This window comes from Schistocerca gregaria, chromosome 11 (genome assembly GCF_023897955.1).
Source record: "Schistocerca gregaria isolate iqSchGreg1 chromosome 11, iqSchGreg1.2, whole genome shotgun sequence".
In the NCBI taxonomy this organism is placed as follows: Eukaryota; Metazoa; Arthropoda; class Insecta; order Orthoptera; family Acrididae; genus Schistocerca; species Schistocerca gregaria.
The window spans coordinates 114814352-114839909 of record NC_064930.1 but is presented as its reverse complement, the minus strand read 5'-3'; the positions used below and the strand labels follow the sequence as shown (position 1 = coordinate 114839909).

General features: G+C 46.7%; 2 protein-coding genes across 3 annotated transcripts in view; one reads left to right on the top strand and one right to left on the bottom strand.

Annotated features, from left to right (window-relative positions):
• LOC126295231 (uncharacterized) overlaps positions 1-18949 on the top strand; it is a 171466-nt gene extending 152517 nt beyond the window's left edge. For both annotated transcript variants that reach the window (XM_049987580.1, XM_049987581.1), the window contains exons 5-8: positions 3648-4050; positions 6399-6660; positions 11239-11594; positions 15222-18949. In XM_049987580.1, coding sequence (XP_049843537.1) covers positions 3648-4050; positions 6399-6660; positions 11239-11594; positions 15222-15508 — 1308 coding nt within the window. In that variant the 3' untranslated portion in view covers positions 15509-18949. The remainder of the gene's footprint in view (positions 1-3647; positions 4051-6398; positions 6661-11238; positions 11595-15221) is intronic.
• The window catches only part of LOC126295230 (uncharacterized), a 2305622-nt gene that overhangs the window by 735870 nt on the left and 1544194 nt on the right, over positions 1-25558 (bottom strand). The gene's annotated exons all lie outside the window — the stretch shown is intronic.

The window sequence follows — 25558 nt, the reverse complement described above, 5'->3', positions numbered from 1 at the left end:
TTTGTAGGCGAAACATGCTGTTGCAATCTTGAGCCCCCGGTTCTAGATGTACCCTTGTCCGGTTAATGGCTGACGCTACAGATCAGTTTGCAAATGAACAATTTATTTATGAAAATATACAGTACAATCACCAACAAACTTTACATATTCACATACTCCTTTACCTTTTACCAAATGAATACAGACTCATTTACAGACAATTTCCTCCTATTACGAGTATACAACGACAAAGCAGAAGGCGACGTATAAGCAGATTTACCAAAGTCTTTATTAGCAAGTTCGGCCATATGGTAGGTGCGAAATGCAATAATGTCTCTGTCAACGAAACTTTCGAGTCCACCAACATTGGGTACTCCAGAACCTCCAAGGACAATGGCTACAGTAAACCATCCGTTACCATGTGGATTTGTGTATCTCCAGTGAGAAATGGTTCACCATGCCAGGAGATGAAGAGAGATGGAAGGAGAGGTGGCAGGTAATATCAACAAAAGAATTTCAGGTCGCATTGGTTACTGAATAGTGCCAAATTCATTCCTGGCAGCGGGCTACTCTTCTAAGATCGAAATGTCCCTATGCATGCAGCTGTTAATGTGCAATATTGGTTTGATCAGGAATGTGGTGAAGTAGTCCGTTTCTTCTCACTGACCAATTAATGTTATCTAATGTTACCAAAAGTCTGTCTCACTGTGGCAAAATGTACAATATCCCGTTGACCATTATTAAACACTGACATGAACTGTTACTGGGTAGCAGTCCAGCTGTTACAGTAGTTCAAGGGCTACCAGACACAGTGCCACGTGGGCCTTAATGTTGTTTGACTCTACACTCTGTTTCGAGCTGGTGGGACAAATTCAGCTATTTTCAAGCCAGAAAGTGGAACACAAGTTTTATAGCCACTAAACGATGGCGAATATTTATGTTGGTCGATGTTTATTTTGTTGTACTTTATTCTCACTGTTTCCCTTGAGAAATGGGTCAGTCTGCAGAGTGAGATTTTCACTCTGCAGCGGAGTGTGCGGTGATATGAAACTTCCTGGCAGATTAAAACTGTGTGCCCAACCGAGACTCGAACTCGGGACCTTTGCCTTTTGCGGGCAGGTGCTCTACCACCTGAGCTACCCAAGCACGACTTACGCGCCGTCCTCGCAGGTTTACTTCTGCCAGTATCTCGTCTCCTACCTTCCAAACTTTACAGAAGCTCTCCTGCGAACCTTGCAGAACTAGCACTCCTGAAAGAAACGCTATTGCCCGCGAAAGGCAAAGGTCCGAGTTCGAGTCTCGGTCCGGCACACAATTTTAATCTACCAGGAAGTTTCATGGGTCACTCTGTTTGCAGCTAGCATTTAGTTGTCCAAGAAGATTGCCAAAAAGCTTTCATGTGGATGTTGTTGGTGTCTCGCCTCATCTTTGCTGTGCCGCTTGAAAAACGGATCTCTCATTTTGAAATTGGTGAGCTACACGATACAACTATCGTGAATGTCAGAAGATAGTTCAAAATTATGTAGAAGTTAATGTTGATTTGCATGACACTCACTCTGTCGTTTGAGACACAGACCACTCTGATTACAGCTGGTGGGCTATATGAACAACTACTTTTGGTGTTAGAAGCTGGTTCATTATTATTCGATGTAGGTGTTAATGTTGGTTTCCTTGAGTCATGGTATGCCTTTCGAGAAATGTGTTGGACTGCTACCAGCTGGTGGGGAGCACGATCCTATTGTTTTGGGTGGTGTTAATGACCTCTCTGAGCTTCACTGTGCCCCTTGAAATGTGACTTGCTCACTTCCAGCTGGTGGAGTATATGGATGCCAGATGATCGCTCAGTATTGTATCATGCGGATGTTAATTTTGGTTTATTTGACTATTGGTATGTCTCTTCAGAAATGGGTCTGTTTCTCCAGCAGATGGACTACTCGACTTGGCTATTTTGGAATTCTGAAAGTATATTATGTCGTGTGAGTGTCGACGTTGCTTTCCTCGACTCCCGGTATATTGTTTGAGATTTGGATCCCTCCTTCCAGCTGGTGGAGTATATGGATGGCAGATGACTGGTCGGAATTGTATCATGCCGATGTTAATTTTGTTTTTTTTTTACTATTGGTATGTCCCATCAGAAATGGGTCACTGTTTCTCCAGCAGATGGAGTACTAGACTTGCCTATTTTGGAATTCTGAAGGTATATTATGTCGTGTGAGTGTCGATGTTGCTTTCCTCGACTCCCGGTATATTGTTTGAGACTTGGATCCCTCCTTCCAGCTGGTGGAGTATATGGATGGCAGATGACTGGTCAGTATTGTATCATGCGGACGTTAATTTTGGTTTATTTGACTATTGGTATGTCCCATCAGAAATGGGTCACTGTTTTTCCAGCAGATGGACTACTAGACTTGCCTATTTTGGAATTCTGAAGGTATATTATGTTGTGTGAGTGTCGACGTTGCTTTCCTCGACTCCCGGTATATTGTTTGAGATTTGGATCCCTCCTTCCAGCTGGTGGAGTATATGGATGGCAGATGACTGGTCAGTATTGTATCATGCCGATGTTAATTTTGCTTTATTTGACTATTGGTATGTCCTTTCAGAAATGGGTCACTGTTTCTCCAGCAGATGGAGTACTAGACTTGCCTATTTTGGAATTCTGAAGGTATATTATGTCGTGTGAGTGTCGATGTTGCTTTCCTCGACTCCCGGTATATTGTTTGAGACTTGGATCCCTCCTTCCAGCTGGTGGAGTATATGGATGGCAGATGACTGGTCAGTATTGTATCATGCGGACGTTAATTTTGGTTTATTTGACTATTGGTATGTCCCATCAGAAATGGGTCACTGTTTTTCCAGCAGATGGACTACTAGACTTGCCTATTTTGGAATTCTGAAGGTATATTATGTTGTGTGAGTGTCGACGTTGCTTTCCTCGACTCCCGGTATATTGTTTGAGATTTGGATCCCTCCTTCCAGCTGGTGGAGTATATGGATGGCAGATGACTGGTCAGTATTGTATCATGCCGATGTTAATTTTGCTTTATTTGACTATTGGTATGTCCCAACAGAAATGGGTCACTGTTTTTCCAGCAGATGGACTACTAGACTTGCCTATTTTGGAATTCTGAAGGTATATTATGTTGTGTGAGTGTCGACGTTGCTTTCCTCGACTCCCGGTATATTGTTTGAGATTTGGATCCCTCCTTCCAGCTGGTGGAGTATATGGATGGCAGATGACTGGTCAGTATTGTATCATGCCGATGTTAATTTTGCTTTATTTGACTATTGGTATGTCCTTTCAGAAATGGGTCACTGTTTCTCCAGCAGATGGAGTACTAGACTTGCCTATTTTGGAATTCTGAAGGTATATTATGTCGTGTGAGTGTCGATGTTGCTTTCCTCGACTCCCGGTATATTGTTTGAGACTTGGATCCCTCCTTCCAGCTGGTGGAGTATATGGATGGCAGATGACTGGTCAGTATTGTATCATGCGGACGTTAATTTTGGTTTATTTGACTATTGGTATGTCCCATCAGAAATGGGTCACTGTTTTTCCAGCAGATGGACTACTAGACTTGCCTATTTTGGAATTCTGAAGGTATATTATATGATGTGACTGTTGACTCCTGGTATATTGCTTGAGATTGGGACCCGTCTCCTTCCAGCTGGTGGGCTACACGATCCCCGGAGGCGGAGTGGCCATCACGGGCCAGGAGCAGCGCCAGCCCGGAGGCGGCTTCCTGGAGGGCCCCGGAGCGCCGCTGGGCTCTGGAGGCATGCTGGGCGAGGTGACCATGGTGTACCTGTTCGGCGCGGCGCTGGCCGCGGGCAAGGCGCACCGCGACCACAAGCACCACCACGGCAACCACCACGAGGACTACCCGGCCAACGGGCAGTCGCCCGCCTCCGCCACGCCGCCCCCTCCGCCTCCGCCGCCCCCGCAGTTCATGCACCCGCTGCTGGTCGCCGGCCAGATCGCGCCCCGCGGCCAGAACGTCATCCAGCAGATCGAGGGTTCGAGGCCCCGTCTGCCCGAGCAGCCTCAGCAGCAGCAGCAGATCCTCTCAGGTGGGCACATGGTGACGTCTCCCTGCCGCACTGTACAGCTGGGCCTCAATCTTCTCCAAATATTGCAGTGCTTAGCTGTCTTCCAGTGCTGACTCTTACTCTGTTGATCTTTCATTAGCTTCCGTGTTGTTGTGATTACGTAAGCTTTCCCAGCGTAATAAGTCTTGAAAGTCTCTTCGGGTTTGCTGCCGGATTCTGAAATCAACTTGACTCTATATTTCGGCGATCCACCTGGTCGCGCCATCTTGAGGAAAATGCTGTTTCTGATGATGAGTCCCGCTGAGAACTGACGCCACGATTTTTTTTCTTTATTGTTATTTTAAAACCTCTACAACAGGCAGGCTGTCAGCAGCGTGCTACGCTGTTCTTCAGCCATAGAATAGACAATGAGAAAGCAACAGAAAGAATACACACAAGTGACATAACGGTGGGTAATAAAACAGTAGACACACAAATACAAACACTGAGCCATTCACACTCGACGATAATCCACACTACATACTGTTGATACGACGCACAAACACGTAAGATGGCGATGGCACAGGTGAACACTGAACACTAAACACGACCCCACACACGGGACACTAATGGCGATGATCTCCGGCGCGCGAATGTCCACGTAGCGTGTGCGAGTCCGAAGACCTGCCAAAAGGGGAAGAAGGGTGACGAGGGCGGAAGAGGGGAGAACAAAGATGCCAATGGCTGAGAAGATGGGGGGAGAAGGAGAGGGACAGGGGAGGGAAAGCCCAGGGGAGGAGTGGGGAGAAATGAAGGAGAAAGGGAAGGGGGAGCGAAGGGAGGGAGGGTGCCCAAACGCAGGAAGAGGGGGGGAGGATCAAAGTTGGTAGGAGGGGTATATGCAGGGGAGGAGGGCATCATCAGGGAGGGAGAGCTGGCGGAAGCCATGACGCCAGGCTGCAAATCGACGTCCTATACAGGCCGCCGTTCAGTACACGGCGCATGCGATGCGCCGCCCATCACGGTTTCTGCCCTCCAAGACAGGGAGGTGGCGCCGCCCTTAGTGGAACACTGCTGGCAACGATATATCGCAATCGAGGCCGCACCGAAGAACGTTCAGTTTTGATGCGACATAATACAGCATTCCACGTCTTGTTAAGAGGAAACCCATTCTCTCTGTTGATTAAATTATCAGCCAACCTAATTTCAATCGCCTCTTTATAGACACTGTTCCAAAAACCGGGAATGTTGAGAAGCGTACGAACACTTCGAGTGCAGGAGCTCCATCGTGCATGAACTATATATTATGTCGTACTTGTAAGGACACATGTTCTACCAGCACAGGTAGAGTATCCCGTATGGAATCGTGATAACGTGCTCCATTGAGTGTAGGTGGAAGAACATGGGGCCCAATTGAGACATCACCGACAATGGCTGCCCATACGGTTACAGAAAATCTGTGTCGATGACGTGATTGCACAATTGCGTGCGGATTCTCGTCAGCCCACACATGTCGATTGTGAAAATTTACAATTTGATCACGTCGGAATGAAGCCTCATCCGTAAAGAGAACATTTTCACTGCAATGAGGATTGACACATTGTCGGATGAACCATTCGCAGAAGTGTACCCGTGGAGGCCAATCAGCTGCTGATAGCGCCTGCACACGCTGTACACGGTACGGAAACAACTGGTTCTCCCGTAGCACTCTCCATACAGTGACGTGGTCAACGTTACCTTGTACAGCAGCAACTTCTCTGACGCTGACATTAGGGTTATCGTCAACTGCACGAAGAATTGCCTCGTCCATTGCAGGTGTCCTCGTCGTTCTAGGTCTTCCCCAGTCGCGAGTCATAGGCTGGAATGTTCCGTGCTCCCTAAGACGCCGATCAATTGCTTCGAACGTCTTCCTGTCGGGACACCTCCGTTCTGGAAATCTGTCTCGATACAAACGTACCGCGCCACGGCTATTGCCCCGTGCTAATTCGTACATCAAATGGGTATCTGCATTTGTAAACATTACACTGACTGCAAAACCATGTTGGTGATGAACACTAATCTGTTGATGCGACGTACTGATGTGCTCGATGCTAGTACTGTAGAGCAATGAGTCGCATGTCAGCACAATCACCGAAGTCAACATTACCTTCCTTCAATTGGGCCAACTGAGGTGAATTGAGAGAGTACAGTACATACTGACGAAACGAAACTGAGCTCTTAACATGGAAATTAAGCGTTTCCAGACACATGTCCACATAACATCTTTTCTTTATTTGTGTGTGAGGAATGTTTCCTGAAAGTTGGGCCGTACCTTTTTGTAACACCCTGTATATGTAGATGTAGTAGATGTAGATGCAGGACTGTACACTACACGCCGCTTGTGCCTGCAGGAAGCATCTTCGGTGTGGACGGTCTGGGACTGGGCGGGGACTCCTTCCTGTCCAACAAGGCCTTCGAGGGGTCCCTGCTGGAGGGTGGCGCCGTGTCCAGCCACAAGCTGTTCAAGAGGCAGCAGGAGCAGCAGGCGCTGCACGGGGACTCGGACGCCAAGGGGCTGGACCTGGAGGACGGCCGCCCCACCACCAGGAGGAGCAGGGAGCTGCACGTCGCGCCCGTGTCCGAGGACCCCGACGACGAGTACACCACGCCCAGGTAGCCCACCTGCTGCTGTACGCCGCACACGGCTATTGGCCACTGCCGGCCACGTGGGGGGCCACTGTTGTGAGCTGGTCCGTCACTGACAGGACTACCTCGAGCCCAGTGTGTCTCGAGCTTTGGGGCACACCATGTTGGGTTTACATGAACAGTGGCATTTCGATTACCCAGTCTATGGCATAGTCAGCAATACAGTAGAGTATATGGGTACTTATTCATATTGAAGGGAATCATCATCGCATATATTGAAGGGTATCTTATGTACAGGGTGGTCCATTGATCGTGACTGGGCCAAATACCTCACGAAATAAGCGTCAAACGAAAAAACTACAAAGAACGAAACTCGTCTAGTCTGAAGGGGGACACCAGATGGCGCTACAGTTGGCCCGCTAGATGGCGCTGACATAGGTCAAACGGATATGAGCTGCGTTTTTTAAAATAGGAACACCCATTTTTATTACATATTCCTGTAGTATGTAGAGAAACATGAATGTTTTAGTTGGACCACTTTTTTCGCTTTGTGATAGATGGCGTTGTAATAGTCACAGACGTATAAGTACCTGGTATCACGTAACATTCCGCCAGTGCGGACGGTATTTGCTTCGTGATACATTACCCGTCTTAAAATGGACCGTTTACCAATTGCTGAAAATGTCGATATCGTGTTGATGTATGGCTATTGTGATCAAAATGCCCAACGAGCGTGTGCTATGTATGCTGCTCGGTATCCTGGACATCATCCAAGTGTCGGGACCTTTCGCCGGACAGTTACGTTATTTAAGGAAACAGGAAGTGTTCAGCCACATGTGAAACGTCAACCACGACCTGCAACTAATGATGATGCCCAAGCAGGTGTTTTAGCTGCTGTCGCGGCTAATCCGCACATCAGTAGCAGACATATTGCGGAAGAACCGGGAATATCAAAAACGTCGGTGTTGAGAGTGCTACATTGATTGCACCCGTACCGTATTTCTATGTACCAGGAAATCCATGGCGACGACTTTGAACGTCGTGTACCGTTCTGCCACTGGGCACAAGAGAAATTACGGGACGATGACAGTGTTCTATTTAGCGAGGAAGCGTCATTCACCAACAGCGGTACCGAAAACCGGCATAATATGCACTATTGGACAACGGAAAATCCACGATGGCTGCGACAAGTTGCACATCAACGACCATGGCTGGTTAATGTATGGTGCGACATTATGGGATGAAGGATAATTGGCCCCCATTTTATCGATGGCATTATCTAAATGATGCAATGTGTGCTTATTTCCTACGTAATGTTCTACCAATGTTACTACAAGATGTTTCACTGAATAGCGATGTACTTCCACCATGATGGATGTCCGGTACATAGCTCGCGTGCGGTTGAAGCGGTATTGAATAGCATATTTAATGACAGGTGGATTGGTCATCGAAGCACCATGCCGTGGGCCGCACGTTCACCGGCTCTGACGTCCCCGGATTTCTTTCTGTGGGGAAAGTTGAAGGATATTTCCTACCGTGATCCACCGACTACGCCTGACAACATGAGTCAGCGCATTGTCAATGCATGTGCGAACATTACGGAAGGAGAACTACTCCCTGTTGAGAGGAATGTCGTTACACGAATTGCCAAATACATGGAGGTTTACGGACATCATTTTGAGCATTTATTGCTTTAATGTGGTATTTACAAGTAATCACGCTGTAACAGCATGCGTTCTCAGAAATAATAAGTTCAAAAAGGTACATGTATCACATTGGAACAACAGAAATAAAATGTTCAAACGTACCTACGTTCTGTATTTTAATTTAAGAAACCTACCTGTTACCAACTGAGCGTCTAAAATTGTGAGTCTTACGTTTGTGACTATAACAGCGCCATCTATCACATAAGCGCAAAAAGTGGACCGACTAAAACGTTCATATTTCTTTACGTACTACACGAATATGTAATAAAAATGGGGGTTCCTATTTAAAAAACGCAGCTCATATCCGTTTGGGCTATGGCAGCGCCATCTAACGGCCCAACCATAGCACCATTTGGTTTCACACTTCAAGACAGACAAGTTTTGGTCTTTGTAGTTTTTTCGTTTGACGGTAATTTCTTCAGATCTTTCGCCCGGTCACGATCAATGGCCCGCCATATATATATATATATATATATATATATATATATATATATATATATATATATATATATATATATATATATACACTCCTGGAAATTGAAATAAGAACACCGTGAATTCATTGTCCCAGGAAGGGGAAACTTCATTGACACATTCCTTGGGTCAGATACGTCACATGATCACACTGACAGAACCACAGGCACATAGACACAGGCAACAGAGCATGCACAATGTCGGCACTAGTACAGTGTATATCCACCTTTCGCAGCAATGCAGGCTGCTATTCTCCCATGGAGACGAAAGTAGAGATGCTGGATGTAGTCCTGTGGAACGGCTTGCCACGCCATTTCCACCTGGCGCCTCAGTTGGACCAGCGTTCGTGCTGGACGTGCAGACCGCGTGAGACGACGCTTCATCCAGTCCCAAACATGCTCAATGGGGGAAAGATCCGGAGATCTTGCGGGCCAGGGTAGTTGACTTACACCTTCTAGAGCACGTTGGGTGGCACGGGATACATGCGGACGTGCATTGTCCTGTTGGAACAGCAAGTTCCCTTGCCAGTCTAGGAATGGTAGAACGATGGGTTCGATGACGGTTTGGATGTACCGTGCACTATTCAGTGTCCCCTCGACGATCACCAGATGTGTACGGCCAGTGTAGGAGATTGCTCCCCACACCATGATGCCGGGTGTTGGCCCTGTGTGCCTCGGTCGTATGCAGTCCTGATTGTGGCGCTCACCTGCACGGCGCCAAACACGCATACGACCATCATTGGCACCAAGGCAGAAGCGACTCTCATCGCTGAAGACGACACGTCTCCATTCGTCCCTCCATTCACGCCTGTCGCGACACCACTGGAGGCGGGCTGCACGATGTTCTGGCGTGAGCGGAAAACGGCCTAACGGTGTGCGGGACCGTAGCCCAGCTTCATGGAGACGGTTGCGAATGGTCCTCGCCGATACCCCAGGAGCAACAGTGTCCCTAATTTGCTGGGAAGTGGCGGTGCGGTCCCCTACGGCACTGCGTAGGATCCTACGGTCTTGGCGTGAATCCGTGCGTCGCTGCGGTCCGGTCCCAGGTCGACGGGCACGTGCACCTTCCGCCGACCACTGGCGACAACATCGATGTACTGTGGAGACCTCACGCCCCACGTGTTGAGCAATTCGGCGGTACGTCCACCCGGCCTCCCGCATGCCCACTATACGCCCTCGCTCAAAGTCCGTCAACTGCATATACGGTTCACGTCCACGCTGTCGCGGCATGCTACCAGTGTTAAAGACTGCGATGGAGCTCCGTATGCCACGGCAAACTGGCTGATACTGACGGCGGCGGTGCACAAATGCTGCGCAGCTAGCACCATTCGACGGCCAACACCGCGGTTCCTGGTGTGTCCGCTGTGCCGTGCGTGTGATCATTGCTTGTACAGCCCTCTCGCAGTGTCCGGAGCAAGTATGGTGGGTCTGACACACCGGTGTCAATGTGTTCTTTTTTCCATTTCCAGGAGTGTATATATATGGTGTCCCAGCTATCTTGTCCACCCAAAATATCTGTGTAACAATAACAGCTATTGGAAAACGACTTTCACCGGTATCAATGTAGGGACTGGGGCCCATGAATGTACATATTTGGAAAAATTCTAAAACGAAAGAATATGTGTTTTTTAATATAAACTTAGGTTTTTTTTTTAAATGGACCTCCTATATTTTTTCTTCAGCAATCCATAGCATAGCAAAGCACATACACAATGGCGTTGATTGCATCGGAATATTCCCATTACATCCCGAGATATTGAGACGTGAAGTTGACGCTTGAAACACCCGACATGCGCTGCTAGCGCACGTCCCGAGGCTCAGGCGTGAACCCCATGCTGCCCGTAATCGCAGCAGGATGGCATCAGACCGTATTATTCGTTTCGGACCTCTTGATAAGTATGGAGGTGTGATTGCGCATGTCAATCACATCGCGATTCCGGGCAGCATGCGGTTCACGCCTGAGCCTCAGGACGTGCGCTAGCAGCGCATGTCGGGTGTTTCAAGCGTCAACTTCGCGTCTCAATATCTCGGGATGTAATGGGAATATTGCGATGCAATCAACGCCATTGTGTATGTGCTTTGCCATGCTATGGATTGCCAAAGAAAAAATATAGGAGGTCCTTTAAAAAAAACATAGGTTTTTAAAAAACACATATGCTTTCGTTTTAGAATGTTTCCAAATATGTACATTCATGGGCCCCAGCCCTACATTGATACCGGTGGAATTCGTTTTCCAATAGCTGTTATTGTTAAAGAGATATTTTGGGTGGACAAGATAGCTGGGACACCCTGTATATATATCCCATCCATTTTTTATGCATAATGGTTGTCCAATGTCTTGTGTCGCATTGACTGATGTTAGTGCAAAAAAGCACAGCAACGAGTTATTTTGAAAATAAAAACAATGTGTGTCCCTGGTGTTGCAGGTACAAGGCCAAGATGCCGCTGAAACTCAGCAAGAAACTGTGGGCCACCTCCAGAACGTCCAGCTCTGCTGAAGAGGCACCCACCAGCAAAGCCGACAGCCCCACGGAGAGTGTCGACAGCGAGCCAGTGACCAGCATTCCCAACAAAAAGGTGGCAGACAGGGCGAGGAAGGTCTCTGTGACCAAGAGGGCCACCAACGGGCCAAAGTCTGCAGCCGAGGCCTCCGACCTCGAGGAGGAGGTCCTCGCAGAGGCTGGAGGCGACACCAAGAACTCCCACACCAGCAAGAGGGGCGCCCTCCTGCCCTCCGATGACCTCTTCCTGAGCTCCAGCGCCAGTCTGCTCAGCCAGCCCAGTAAGTCACGGTCCAACCACACGCAACTGGACCACTTGGAATTATGATGAGGATGACATAGTAGGCCCTAAGTAATGCGGTTAGTGAATTCCCAAAAAAAGAAAATTGTTGCCAGATTTCGCTCCCCCTATGATTAAGATAAAAAATGCCAGTAAATCTGAAAAAAGTTGTATTTGATCAATGCATTCTTCCTGTGATGACACATGGCTGTGAGACATAGACACTGAACTCATTTATAAAAAAATGACTCTGACCACTATGGGACTTAACTTTTGAGTTCATCAGTCCCCTAGAACTTAGCACTACTTAAACCTAACCAACCTAAGGACACCACACATCTATGCGCGAGGCAGGATTCGAACCTGCGACCGTAGCTGTCGCGCGGTTCCGGACTGAAGCGCCTAGAACTGCTCGGCGAACTCATTTACAAAAGGGAAACTTAGGACAGCGTAGAGAGCCATGGAGAGATCAATGCTGGGCTATACAAGAAAGGATAGGAAAAGGACACATGACAGACATTGTAATTCTGTCAGAGAGAGCTAAGGACTTGGAAGAGCAGTTCAATGGAATGGACAGTGTCTTGAAAGGAGGGTATAAGATGAACATCAACAAAAGCAAAACGAGGATAATGGAATGTAGTCGAATTAAGTCGGGTGATGCTGAGGGAATTAGATTAGGAAATGAGACACTTGAAGTAGTAAAGGAGTTTTGCTATTTGGGGAGCAAAATAATTGATGATGGTCGAAGTAGAGAGGATATAAAATGTTGATAGGCAATGGCAAGGAAAGCGTTTCTGAAGAAGAGAAATTTGTTAACATCGAGTGTAGATTTAAATATCAGGAAGTCGTTAGTATTTGTATGGAGTGCAGTATGGAAGTGAACGTGGACGATAAATAGTTTGGGCAAGAAGAGAATAGAAACTTTCGAAATGTGGTGCTACAGGAGAACGCTGAAGATTAGATGGGTAGATCATATAACTAATGAGGAGGTATTGAATAGAATTGGGGAGAAGAGGGAGTTTGTGGCACAACTTGACTAGAAGAAGAGATCGGTAGGTAGGACATGTTCTAATGCATCAAGGGAGGGCAGTGTGGAGGGCAAAAATCGTAGAGGGAGACCAAAAGATGAATACACTAAACAGATTCAGAAGGATGTAGGCTGCAGTAGGTACTGGGAGACGAAGCAGCTTGCACAGGATAGAGTAGCATGGAGAACTGCATCAAATCAGTCTCAGGACTGAAGACCACAACAACAACAACAACAACAACAAGGTGGAGCTTCAATTGTAAATATCACAAGTAAATAACAATACAGCAGTAGCAAAAAAAATGGCTCTGAGCACTATGGGACTTAGCATCGATGGTCATCAGTCCCCTAGAACTTAGAACTACTTAAACCTAACTAACCTAAGGACATCACACAACACCCAGCCATCACGAGGCAGAGAAAATCTCTGGCCCCACTGGGATTCGAACCCGGGAACCTGGACGTGGGAAGCGAGAACGTTACCGCACGACCACGAGATGCCTGCAGCAGTGGCAGATGAGACATCTTAGAGACAGTAGGTTCCTTGAAATGGCAGTGGGCTGCCCATGTCGCAAGAAGAAAAGACAACAGATGGACGAAGCTAGTACTGGAGTGGAGTCCGAGAGAGAACCGGAGGCCTAGAGGAAGACCACCAGACAGACGGGACAAAGACGTCAAGAAGATCGCTGGTAACACCTGTCAGAGAACTGCCCAAGACCGTCCCACTTGGAGAAGACTGCTGAAAGCCTACCTGAATCCACGACTCGAAGAGGCCACATCATTTAATGATTGAATTGGCTGACGATGATGATGACATTATGTAGTATTGGCTCATTTCCCCCTTCGACGTCAGTTCCCCCATCCAAGATAATGGATCTAGTCCACTCGTCTCTGGAGCTGGGAGGTTCTGGGTTTGATCCACAGCAAGTTTATTTATCTTAATTTTCATCTGTTTTGCAGGAATTTCGGGACGGGGTTGTGACACACTTAAGTAGGCCAATTGTGACCTTTTAACTAACTAGGTGTGTCAAAACCCCATCCCAAAATTTCTGGACATCAGATAAAATTTAAGAAAAAACTTGATGCTGATCAAACACAGAACTTTCTGCCTCCAGATACATGTGGATTAGACCTGAAATCTTGGGTTGGTGGTGAGAGAGGGACAAAAGAGGGCCGCGTTAGAGGTTGGGGTGACTTTTAGAGGGAAAATTTGGCAACATTATGAGTTTATAAGGTGTGGCAGGAGCAAAAGCTGGCAATAATGCTGTCTGTCCTGGAACTCCCCTAACATCCTACTACCCACTGGGCCACATTGTACATTTCATTACAGTAACTACTTTCAGCCATGCCATCCTTATCGTTTATGTGCAACAATGCAGGGTTTGTCACCATGGTCGGGATTCAGTTAAAATGAAACATAGCAAGTGACCCAGACGGTGCCTTCGTTCACTATAATCCTGCAAGTATTGGACTTCAGCAGTCTCTTTGTACTTATTGTCGCTTCCTTTTCAACTCTTCCTTCGCCCATTTCCATCTTACAATACATGCACTTCTTATGGAGATGTCTTTCAATTGTCAATCTACACTTCTTCACAGTAAGAGCTTCATCTAATGCTGTCCAATAGGCATTCAGCATCATCTCTTCAGAGGTTCATACTGGTAAGATGCAGCCATGTTCAGTCTCAATCAGTCAGAATAGGCCTGCTCTTCTCCAACCCTTATATGCACACAATTACTCAACAAATGAAGTACACTGCACAGAAGTATGTACTTTGACTGATAACAGCCTATCTGTGCCTTAATTCCAGTTGCGAATGGGATGATGGAAAAATGTGCTCCGCAGTGTGTGGCAGGAAGTTCATAGCACACCATGCTGATATTTTCCCCTTCTTGTCCTATTCACATACAGTACATGTGGCTGTTGGTAACCCTCTGATCTAATTAGTTCTCATTTTACCTTGGGATCATTTAATGAGACTCACATTGTAAAAACCAATATGTTTCTGGATTCACTTTGCACTGTTTATTCAGCATATACATATGGTGATACAGTCTCTTATAGTCTGCATCCTTGATACTTCTGCTGACCATTAGTTTCAAAAGAACTCTTTAATTTATAAGATGCTCAACAAAAAGTTCCCAACATATTTGCATGATATGTGCTGGTAATAACTAGAAGACGCTATGCAATAAAAAATGTACAGAAATTAAATACTTGTTGATATATGGACCACTCTGTGAGTATTCATGGTATTGTATGGCCACAAGTTCACCATACAAAAAATTAGTCAACCCCTGGAGAGGTCGCGCCAATACCGCATAACACTGCTTCTATCCTCCATGCTGCCCTCAATTCAGCTTGGGAAACACTCCAGAAGTTCCTTTAGGTGTGCTATGTTCAGTTGTAGTCATATTACAATGATTAGATCCCACAGAACCACCAAGTTGTGTGAATGTTAATTACTACATTAATCCACAGTTCGAAACAATCCCATACATTTTCTGTGGAATGATCATCAAGTATATGTAGTGTATATGTAATATAGTGATCAAGAATTGACAGGTAGAGAACCGGGACTGAGTGTGGGTCGGGTTTTGCAGGTTCCTCGTCGGTGCTGTCGGGCTCGTTCGCCTTCAGTAAGCTGCCTGTGGAGGCGGCGCCATTGTTGCTGCAGCCTGGGACACCTCCTCCATTGTTGGAGCCAGAGGCGGAGCCCTACCCCCGAGAGCCTGCCGAGGGGGAGGTGGCCGAGGTGATGCGGGTCTGCTCGGGGTGCGACCCCGAGCCGTTCAAGGCAGCCGCCATCATCTCGTGGCGTGCCACGCCCAAGAAGGTCTACTCTGGCGCACTCTACTCGCTGGCCAACCCACAGTGCAGGAAGTTCTGATCCTCTGCATTACAGACTCTGTGACAATGTGATGCGGGGCTGGAATTGCATCCACTGGTTTCGCCTTGTGAATGGATGGTTTATTGTTTGTGTGAAGAGGACTTCTTGTTCGTATAACTGGAAATAATAGTGAATTCTGTGTATGTGCATCTACTTGATCATTATCATCTGCTGCACATTCTTGGAAATATGGGAGGGGATTGTTGCATAGTGTTGGAGAGGGATATAGGCTACTATATTACCGAGTAAGTTGGTCACCACATAGTCGCGCAGCATGTACAAACTGTTCTGTACACGGGGAGGCAAAGAACACAGAAGTACAAATTGAGCCACCTGTGTATGCACTGCATTCCAAACTGTCTGCTGCATGCTCAGGTAATGTACACACAGCTGCAAATTCTTTAGTGCACAATTGAAAACAGGCTGCACAGTCAGGTCTGTCTGAATGACAGTGTAAACTGTCTGCTGCACAGTCAGCTTGTCTGCATGATAGTACAAACTGTCTGCTGCACAGTCATGCTGTCTGCATGACAGTGCAAACTGTCTGCTGCATGCTCACATTGTCTGCATGACAGTGCAAACTGCCTGCTGCACATTTAAGTTCTCTGTCTGACAATCCAAACTGTTTGTGAGGCCATCTGTCTGACAATGCAAACTGCCTGCTGTATTGTCAGATTGTCTACATGACAGTGCAAACTGTCTGCTGCACAGCCAGGCTGTCTGCATGACAGTGCAAACTGACTCCTGCACAGTCAGGCTGTCTGCATGAAAGTTCAAAGTGTCTGCTGCACAGCCAGGTTCTCTGCATGACAGTGCAAACTGTCTGCTGCACAGTTATGCTGTCTGTCTGACAATGCAAACTGTTTGCTGCATAGTGAGGCCATCTGTCTGAAAATGCAAACTGCCTGCTGTACGGTCAGATTGTCTATGTGACAGTGCAAACTGTCTGCTGCATAGCCAGGCTGTCTGCATGACAGTGGAAACGGACTCCTGCACAGTCAGGCTGTCTGCATGAAAGTTCAAAGTGTCTGCTGCACAGCCAGGTTCTCTGCATGACAGTGCAAACTGTCTGCTGCACAGTTACGCTGTCTGTCTGACAATGCAAACTGACTGCTGCATGGTCAGGCTGTCTGCATAACAGTGCAAACTGCCTGGTGCACAGTCAGGAAGTCTCAATAACAGTGCAAACTGTCAGTTGCACAACTGGGCTGTCTGTGTAGCAATGCCTATTGTCAACTGCGCAGTCAGGCTGTCTTCATGAAAGTGCATACTGTCAGCTGCACAGTCAGGCTGTCTGCATGAAAATGCATACTGTCAGCTGCACCAGTCAGGCTGTCTGCATGACAATGCAAACTGTCTGCTGTGTACTCGGGCAATCTGTGCAGCAGAGATAACAATTCCCCACACTATTGCACAGTTTACAAATTGTTACAATATTTTGACTGCAATAGGACCAGAGCCTGTCCACTGCACTATTGTGCCACCTACACAAGAGCAGAAACCGCCCAATATCCCACAGTCTGCACCATGAGTACTATCCTGGAATGTTCACAATAGTGCAAAGCATCACCACAAACCTGTGCAGTCAGTTTGATCATACCAGCAGTCTACTGAACAACAGCGAAAATTATCCACTGCCCCATCACACTCCACATCTTGAACCTACACAATAACACAAATTGTCTTACGCACAATTGTGCTATCTATACAGTGGTGCAAATTTCTCTCTTCTAAACGGGGGGCTTTGTGTAAATTGCTACTTACAGCTGTGCAGATGGGTAGAAAGACAATTACATGAGTGTACAGAAGCACATACGAGCCACTGCATGGTATACAAAGACATTCTGTACAATTGCTTATGAATGGTGGGCTCCATGTGGTTCCCAAGTTGTGCAGCAACCGTAAACCATAAAATTACCAAATAAGCAGCAACCAGTCGCAAAATCATGTTTTATTTATTTACTTTTGCATATCGATTTCAACTGATTAATAGCTTACTTGTTCCTAGTCCATATTACACATAATTTTTTGTTCAGTTAAATCAAATGCTTTGTAATCCACAAAAAACCTGCCTAAAGCGAAGTGTACATGTTCACCCTTTATGAAGTGCACAATTAATTTACTTTTACGTCCACTGCTGTAAACAGGATGCAGTATGCCCTATATATAAACATGATTCAGCTGAAATGAGGGAAAAACTACAATGACAAGTAGAAGACAATAAAAATCTTTGTGACCTCTCATGTGATAATTCACCTGATGACATCTACATCCCCTGTTGATTCCTCTGTTTCTAGTTTCACACAATTTTTCCTTCATTTCACGTATGTCCCTTCCCAATATCGCCATGATGATGCAGTGACCGCTAGCAATTGTTACCATAACACATTCGGTTTATATTCATCTGTAATCATCATCTTCAATCATTATTTTGTATCTCATCTATTAATTGTTCCAAACTTTGGAAGTAAATGTTATTTCTTATTTATTAAACCATTTTTTGTGTTACGATGAATTTTTATTGTCGAAGTGTTAACTTTACTAGGGGATTTTTATAAATGTGTATTTTGTGTAATTTTTCTACAAACACAAAGGCTTGAGCCAGTGCCAACATGTCTGTTACACCTCTAACGACGTTTGGTTGCAGTTTCTAGTGAATGATACAATCTACATTTACATTTGTTCTACAGGAAGATATGTGAAACGTTTCTACAGTAGCATGGAAAATTCAGATACTTCAGTTACCCTGTTTCAAATGATGAATACTCATTTTCATACTTATGTTACTAGCGCTGTGGTTGTGTGTTCGAATCGAAATTACATTCATTTATCGCGTTTAAAATCTTATTGTAATGAGAAAAGCTGCCCATAGTTGCAAATATTAAGTGCAGTTTTGCAATAATTGCACTGCAACACATTTTCTTTATTATCTGTTTTGACAAAAAATATCTTTCGTGTTGGCTCAAGACAATGGCTTAGGCTTGATAATGGGTCTTATAGAATATCAGTGAAGACATAAGTTGTCATTATTCCTTGTTCACCTTTCTAATTTTTCGTATATTTTACTTAGAGTACTCAAATTTGAACTCGATTCAGATCATGCAGCCACTGTCTGACAGATGTAAAAGGCATCACCTGAAGATGAACACCAACCGCTGGTAATGATTTATGTCTTTATTTTACTAAATTTTTACCTTCATAGTCTAAATACAGTTCTGTCCTGGCTGATGTGAAAAGAATTATTCAATTTATTGATGACTGATATTTTTCTCCTGTAATTCTTTCCTTAGTTTAAATTCCAATTTATTTTGTATATTTAATGTGTGATTGGAAATCAGGAAGCTTTGTACTAGATATGAATTTCTTATAATATACTGTTGAATTGAAAACAAGAAAAAAATTGTTGTACGAATAAAGACATAAATAAACGATTACAGTAAACTGAGAGAATTATTTTCATCTTATCCTCCACAACCTAACTGGTCCTGATGTACCGCATCCATGGTTTTCAGAAATTCCATTGCCATCACCCAACGTCCACAAATTTTTGTTGGATGTATTCCAATCTCTGCCTCCGTCTACAGTCTGACCCGCAACAGCTCCCTTCATAACTGCGCAACTTATTCCCCGATGCCTTAACACACGTCCTATGATTCCATCCCTTGTTCTTGTCAGTGTTCCCCACACATTTTTTTCCTCGCCGATTTTGCGGACAATCTCCCCATTCCTTACCTTATCAGTCGACCCCATTTACAACATCCTTATGTAGCACCACATATCAAACGCTTCGATTCTCTTCTTTTCTATATTTCCCAAAGTCCGTTACAAACTAGGTGTGCTCCAGTCGTGCAGTATCAGAAATTTCTTCCTCAGATGAAGCCTATGTTTGATGGCAGCAGACTTCTCGTGACCTGGAATACCCTCTGTCCCTGTGGTAACCTGCTTTTTGTGTCGTCCTTACTTCGTCCGTCATCTGTTACTTTGCTTCCAAGGCAACGGAATTCCGTAATTTCGCCTACTCGCAGTTCGTCACTTTTGATAAGTTTATCGGTAAATTCACTTCTGTTACTTTGCTGTCTTTCCACTCAGCAGATCCTGTAATCATTCTTCACCTCTAGGAAGCATAGCGATGACATCAGCTAATCCGTCTAGGAAGCATAGCGATGACATCAGCTAATCTTATCATTGATATCCTTCCACCAGAAATTTTAATTCCACACTTCACCCTTTCCTCTATTTTCGTCATTGCTTCTCCGAGGTGTAGATTGAGCAGTAGGTGTGGTACATCCCTGTCTTACATGCTTTTTAATCCGAGCACTGATTTGTTCAAATTCAATTCTTATTATTCCCTCTTTGTTCTTGAACATACTGTATAGTTCCCATCCTTCCCTATTTCGAACATCTTGCGCCTTTTGTACCTTGAGGAATGCATTTTGCAGGGTGACTAATCCCGTTACGGTCGTGATCAAGTCTCCCACTGTAATTTGTTATCTTAGCTACTTTTCTGTTTGCTCGTCTGCCAGTAATTCGCAGTATGAGTGTACCTATTGCTCGAAAACAAAAAGTTCAAATCTGTGTGAAATCTTATGCTCTGAGCACTATAGGACTTTATAGGACTTAACAGCTGCGGTCATCAGTCCCCTAGAACTTAGAACTACTTAAACCTAACTAACCTAAGGACATCACACACATCCATGCCCGAGGCAGGATTCGAACCTGCGACCGTAGCAGTCGCGCGGTTCCGGACTGCGCGCCTGGGTCTTAACTGCTAAGATCATCAGTCCCTAAGCTAACACACTACTTATCCTAAATTATCCTAAGGACAAACACAGACACACCCATGCCCGAGGGAGGAGTCGAACCTCCGCCGGGACCAGCTGCACAGTCCATGGCTGCAGCGCCCCAGACCGCTCGGCTAATCCCGCGCGGCAATTTAAATATGGATGTACGAAGAATAAACAAGTAGTCCAGACGGAGATATTTAGCGCTACCCGTGCGAAGTCAGGGCGAGTCGCTAGGTAACAGAATGAATGCGTTTAACTTGCATATACTACTGAAATACTCTTATCGTTTACGTATTAATGAAACCTAGAAGGAAGTGGGTAAGTACCACTCTTTTTGAGATGGAAAAGGTTTTCTCTGTTTTCGTCAAATTTAGCTCTTCGGCACGATGCATTATCAAACTCATTCAGTCAGTTAGACATAGAAACTGGAAATCTTGGAGAATCTAACCCCTCTCCCCCCCCCCCCCCCCCCAACCTTCTTCTTGGAAAGATTTCTGCGGATGGCCATGACTGAACCGTAACTCCACCAGCCCGTGCAAAGCAGTGCGTAAAGGAACATCGCAATGATGTCTTTGTGCTGCCGACAAAGAGAAAGCGTAAACGCATACGATCGCGCCTAGGAGCAGAGTGTCCACATAACGCTCTCCCCCCCCCCCCCCCCCCTTTCCTCTTTCCAAAACACACACACACGTACAGCTCTGTCCCTTTAAGCAGTGTCCCCCCGTGTTGACAAACGCGCCGCAGCGGCGCAAAGAATATTCAATTCCTCCGCCGCTCGGGACTTCTAAGGTTTCCGCCCCTGCGCTGGCGAGAAAGGAACCAATATCGAAAGCCGTGAGGGTTGGTCGGGTGGGTTGAGGCGGTGAGAGCAGGGGGGTGGGGGGGGGGGGGGGGTAGTCGTGCACGAGGGACACGTCAGCGGCGCGCCTCTGGTGGCGCTAGGTGTAACAACATACGAGCCACCCACCCCCGCACTCGCCCTGGGCAGAATTTCCAATAGCGACGGACTGCTGTGTCGGCGATTTTCTCGCGAGGAAGGGTGTTTTACCACCGGTAGGGTGGAGTCTGTGTCGCAATACAGAGCTGCGCCTGTTTGTCCAATCGCGGCAAAAGAATGTAAAACTACGTACACCATCCTACATTCTGTTACCATAATTAGAAGGAACAGATCATTATCATAGAAGAAAATACGAAACATTACCAAAAAAAAAAATGGTTCAAATGGCTCTGAGCACTATGGGACTTAACATATGCCGGCTGAGGTGCCCGAGAGGTTCTAGACGCTACAGTCTGGAACCACGCGACCGCTACGGTCGCACGGTCGATTCCTGCCTCGAGCATGGATGTGTATGATGTCCTTAGGATAGTTAGGTTTAAGTACACTCCTGGAAATGGAAAAAAGAACACATTGACACCGGTGTGTCAGACCCACCATACTTGCACCGCCACTTCCCAGCAAATTAGGGACACTGTTGCTCCTGGGGTATCGGCGAGGACCATTCGCAACCGTCTCCATGAAGCTGGGCTACGGTCCCGCACACCGTTAGGCCGTCTTCCGCTCACGCCCCAACATCGTGCAGCCCGCCTCCAGTGGTGTCGCGACAGGCGTGAATGGAGGGACGAATGGAGACGTGTCGTCTTCACCGATGAGAGTCGCTTCTGCCTTGGCGCCAATGATGGTCGTATGCGTGTTTGGCGCCGTGCAGGTGAGCGCCACAGTCAGGACTGCATACGACCGAGGCACACAGGGCCAACAGCCGGCATCATGGTGTGGGGAGCGATCTCCTACACTGGCCGTACACCTCTGGTGATCGTCGAGGGGACACTGAATAGTGCACGGTACATCCAAACCGTCATCGAACCCATCGTTCTACCATTCCTAGACCGGCAAGGGAACTTGCTGTTCCAACAGGACAATGCACGTCCGCATGTATCCCGTGCCACCCAACGTGCTCTAGAAGGTGTAAGTCAACTACCCTGGCCAGCAAGATCTCCGGATCTGTCCCCCATTGAGCATGTTTGGGACTGGATGAAGCGTCGTCTCACGCGGTCTGCACGTCCAGCACGAACGCTGGTCCAACTGAGGCGCCAGGTGGAAATGGCATGGCAAGCCGTTCCACAGGACTACATCCAGCATCTCTACGATCGTCTCCATGGGAGAATAGCAGCCTGCATTGCTGCGAAAGGTGGATATACACTGTACTAGTGCCGACACTGTGCATGCTCTGTTGCCTGTGTCTATGTGCCTGTGGTTCTGTCAGTGTGATCATGTGATGTATCTGACCCCAGGAATGTGTCAATAAAGTTTGCCCTTCCTGAGACAATGAATTCACAGTGTTCTTATTTCAATTTCCAGGAGTGTAGTTCTAAGTTCTGGGGACTGCTCAAAGCCATTTGAACCATTTGAACTTAACATCTGACGTCATGAGTCGCATAGACTTAGAACTACTTAAACCTAACTAACCTACGGACATCACACACATCCATGCCCACAGCAGGATTCGAACCTGCGACCGCAGCAGCAGCGCGGTTCCGGACTGAAGCGCCTCGGCTACAATGGCCGGCGGCAAATTACTGGCTATCGAATACAGAGGTGGTTGCGCTATGTACCCAATGGCGCCACATACCATCACGCCATGTGTTAGACACATACAATGCTATCTTATAACGTTGGTTCTCCTCAGAGCCTCCATTCATTCCTGGTGACGCTGTATTCAGAACTGTTACTCGTCTGAGAAGATGGCATGGTGCATCCAGTGCTGTCGTATTACACCACTGTCGGTGCACCATTCTATGCTACCACACCAAGCGAAGCTGCAACAGTGGCCACCGTGTTGACACTCCGTGTAGTTCCAGACGTCGACGCACTGTCTGTGTGGGCACTTGCCTTGCAGCAAACAAGCGCATTTTCCTATTCAAGGTATATGACGTTGCTGTACGATGATGTACGATGCAGCGAACAGTATGCCTGTCCTCTCGGGCGCTAGTCGTGTGGAGCCGCTGAGATCCAGCACGGCGCCGAGCGTGCCCTCCTGAACCCCTTCGTTTCAAATTCCCGTAACAGTCACGGGATTCTGACTGACACGAGGAAGAACAATGCAGAACGACAAGCCGCAAGCTCGATAGGCGACCATCCTGCTGCTGTGGAATTCCGGCATGCTCTGCTACGCGTTTCTTCTGCATACGACCGGGTGTCAAAAATTAACAGAAATTATTACCTTGTGTTTTAGCGCGCTCGCGCTAGAGACTGTGGGCAGTACCGGAGAGGTCTGGCCTTAAGTAACATAATACGAGCGTTGCCCAGAATGTGATACACCGCATTTTTTTTTCTCAGCCGAAAACAATGCTGCGTATGCGAAACGTTACGTATGTATTACACTACTGACCATTAAAATTGCTACACCACGAAGATGACGTGCTACGGATGCGAAATTTAACCGACACGAAAAAGATGCTGTGATAGACGAATGATAGCTTTTCAGAGAATTCATACAAGGTTGGCGCCGGTGGCGACACCTACAACGTGCTGACATGACGAAAGTTTCCAACCGCTTTCTCATACATAAATACCAGTTGACCGGCGTTGCCTGGTGAAACGTTGTTGTGATTCCTCGTGTAAGGAGGAGAAAAGCGTACCATCACGTTTCCGACCTTGATGAAGGTCGGATTGTAGACTATCGCGATTGCGGTTTATCGTATCGCGACATTGCTGCTCCCGTCGGTCGAGATCCAATGACTCCTAGCAGAATATGGAATCGGTAGGTTCAGGAGCGTAATACGGAATGCCGTGCTGGATCCCAACGGCCTCGTATCACTAGCAGTCGAGATGACAGGCATCTTATCCGCACGGCTGTAACGAATCGTGCAGCCACTGAGTCAATAGATCGGGACGTCTGCAAAACAACAACCATCTGCACGAACAGTTCGACGACATTTGCAGCAGCACCGACTATCATCTCGGAGACCGTGGCTGCGGTTACCCTTGACGCTGCATCACAGACAGGAGCGCCTGCGATGGTATACTGAACGACGAATCTGGGTGCACGAATGGCAAAACGTCATTTTTTCGGATGAATCCAGGTTCTTTTTACAGCATCACGATGGTTCAAATGGCTGTGAGCACTATGGGACTCAACTGCTGTGGTCATCAGTCCCCTAGAACATAGAACTACTTAAACCTAACTAACCTAAGGACATCATACAAATCCATGCCCGAGGCAGGATTCGAACCTGCGACCGTAGCAGTCGCACGATTCCGGACTGCGCGCCTAGAACCGCGAGACCACCGCGGCCGGCCATCACGATGGTCGCATCCGTGTTTGGCGACATCGCGCTGAACGCACATTGGAAGCGTGTATTCGTCATCGCCATACAGGCGTATCACCCGGCTTGATGGTATGGGGTGCCACTGGTTACACGTCTCGCTCACCTCTTGTTCGCATTGACGGCACTTTGTGCAGTGGACGTTACATTTCAGATGTGTTACGACCCGTGGCTCAACCCTTCATTCGATCACTGCAAAACCCTATATTTCAGCAGGATAATGCACGAGCGCATGTTGCAGGTCCTGTACGGGCCTTTCTGGATACAGAAAATGTTCGACTGCTGCCCTGGCCAGCACATTCTCCACATCTCTCACCAGTTGAAAACATCTGGTCAATGGTGGCCGAGCAACTGGCTCGTCATAATACGCCAGTCACTACTCTTGATGAACTGTGGTATCGTGTTGAAGCTGCATGGGCAGCTGTACCTGTACACACCATCCAAGCTCTGTTTGACTCAATTCCCAGGCGTATCGAGGCCGTTATTACGGCCAGAGGTGGTTGTTGTAGGTACTGATTTCTCAAGATCTATGCACCCAAATTGCGTGAAAATGTAATCACATGTCAGATCTAGTATAATATGTTTGTCCAATGAATACCCGTTTATCATCGGCATTTCTTCTTGGTGTACTACTTTTAATAGCCAATAGTGTAAAATAAGGTGTAGTATATGCCACATCGTCCACACAGTCATGATCTGTGTGATCTAAGACTGGAATAAAAAACTTTTAATAACATATTCCCCTCCGCTATCAGCAATAGTCTGCCAGTGCTGGTGTAACTTTTAATCCGCGACTATTGAAATAAAATGATTTCCAGGCGAAGACCTTTTCGACGTAAGTTCCTAGACCGGTTTCATCCGGTAAGGAAGTTATCTAAAGGTTGTTCTACAGAGAGAGCGGAAAGATGAAAATCTGAGAACACAACATCAGGTGAATAAGGTG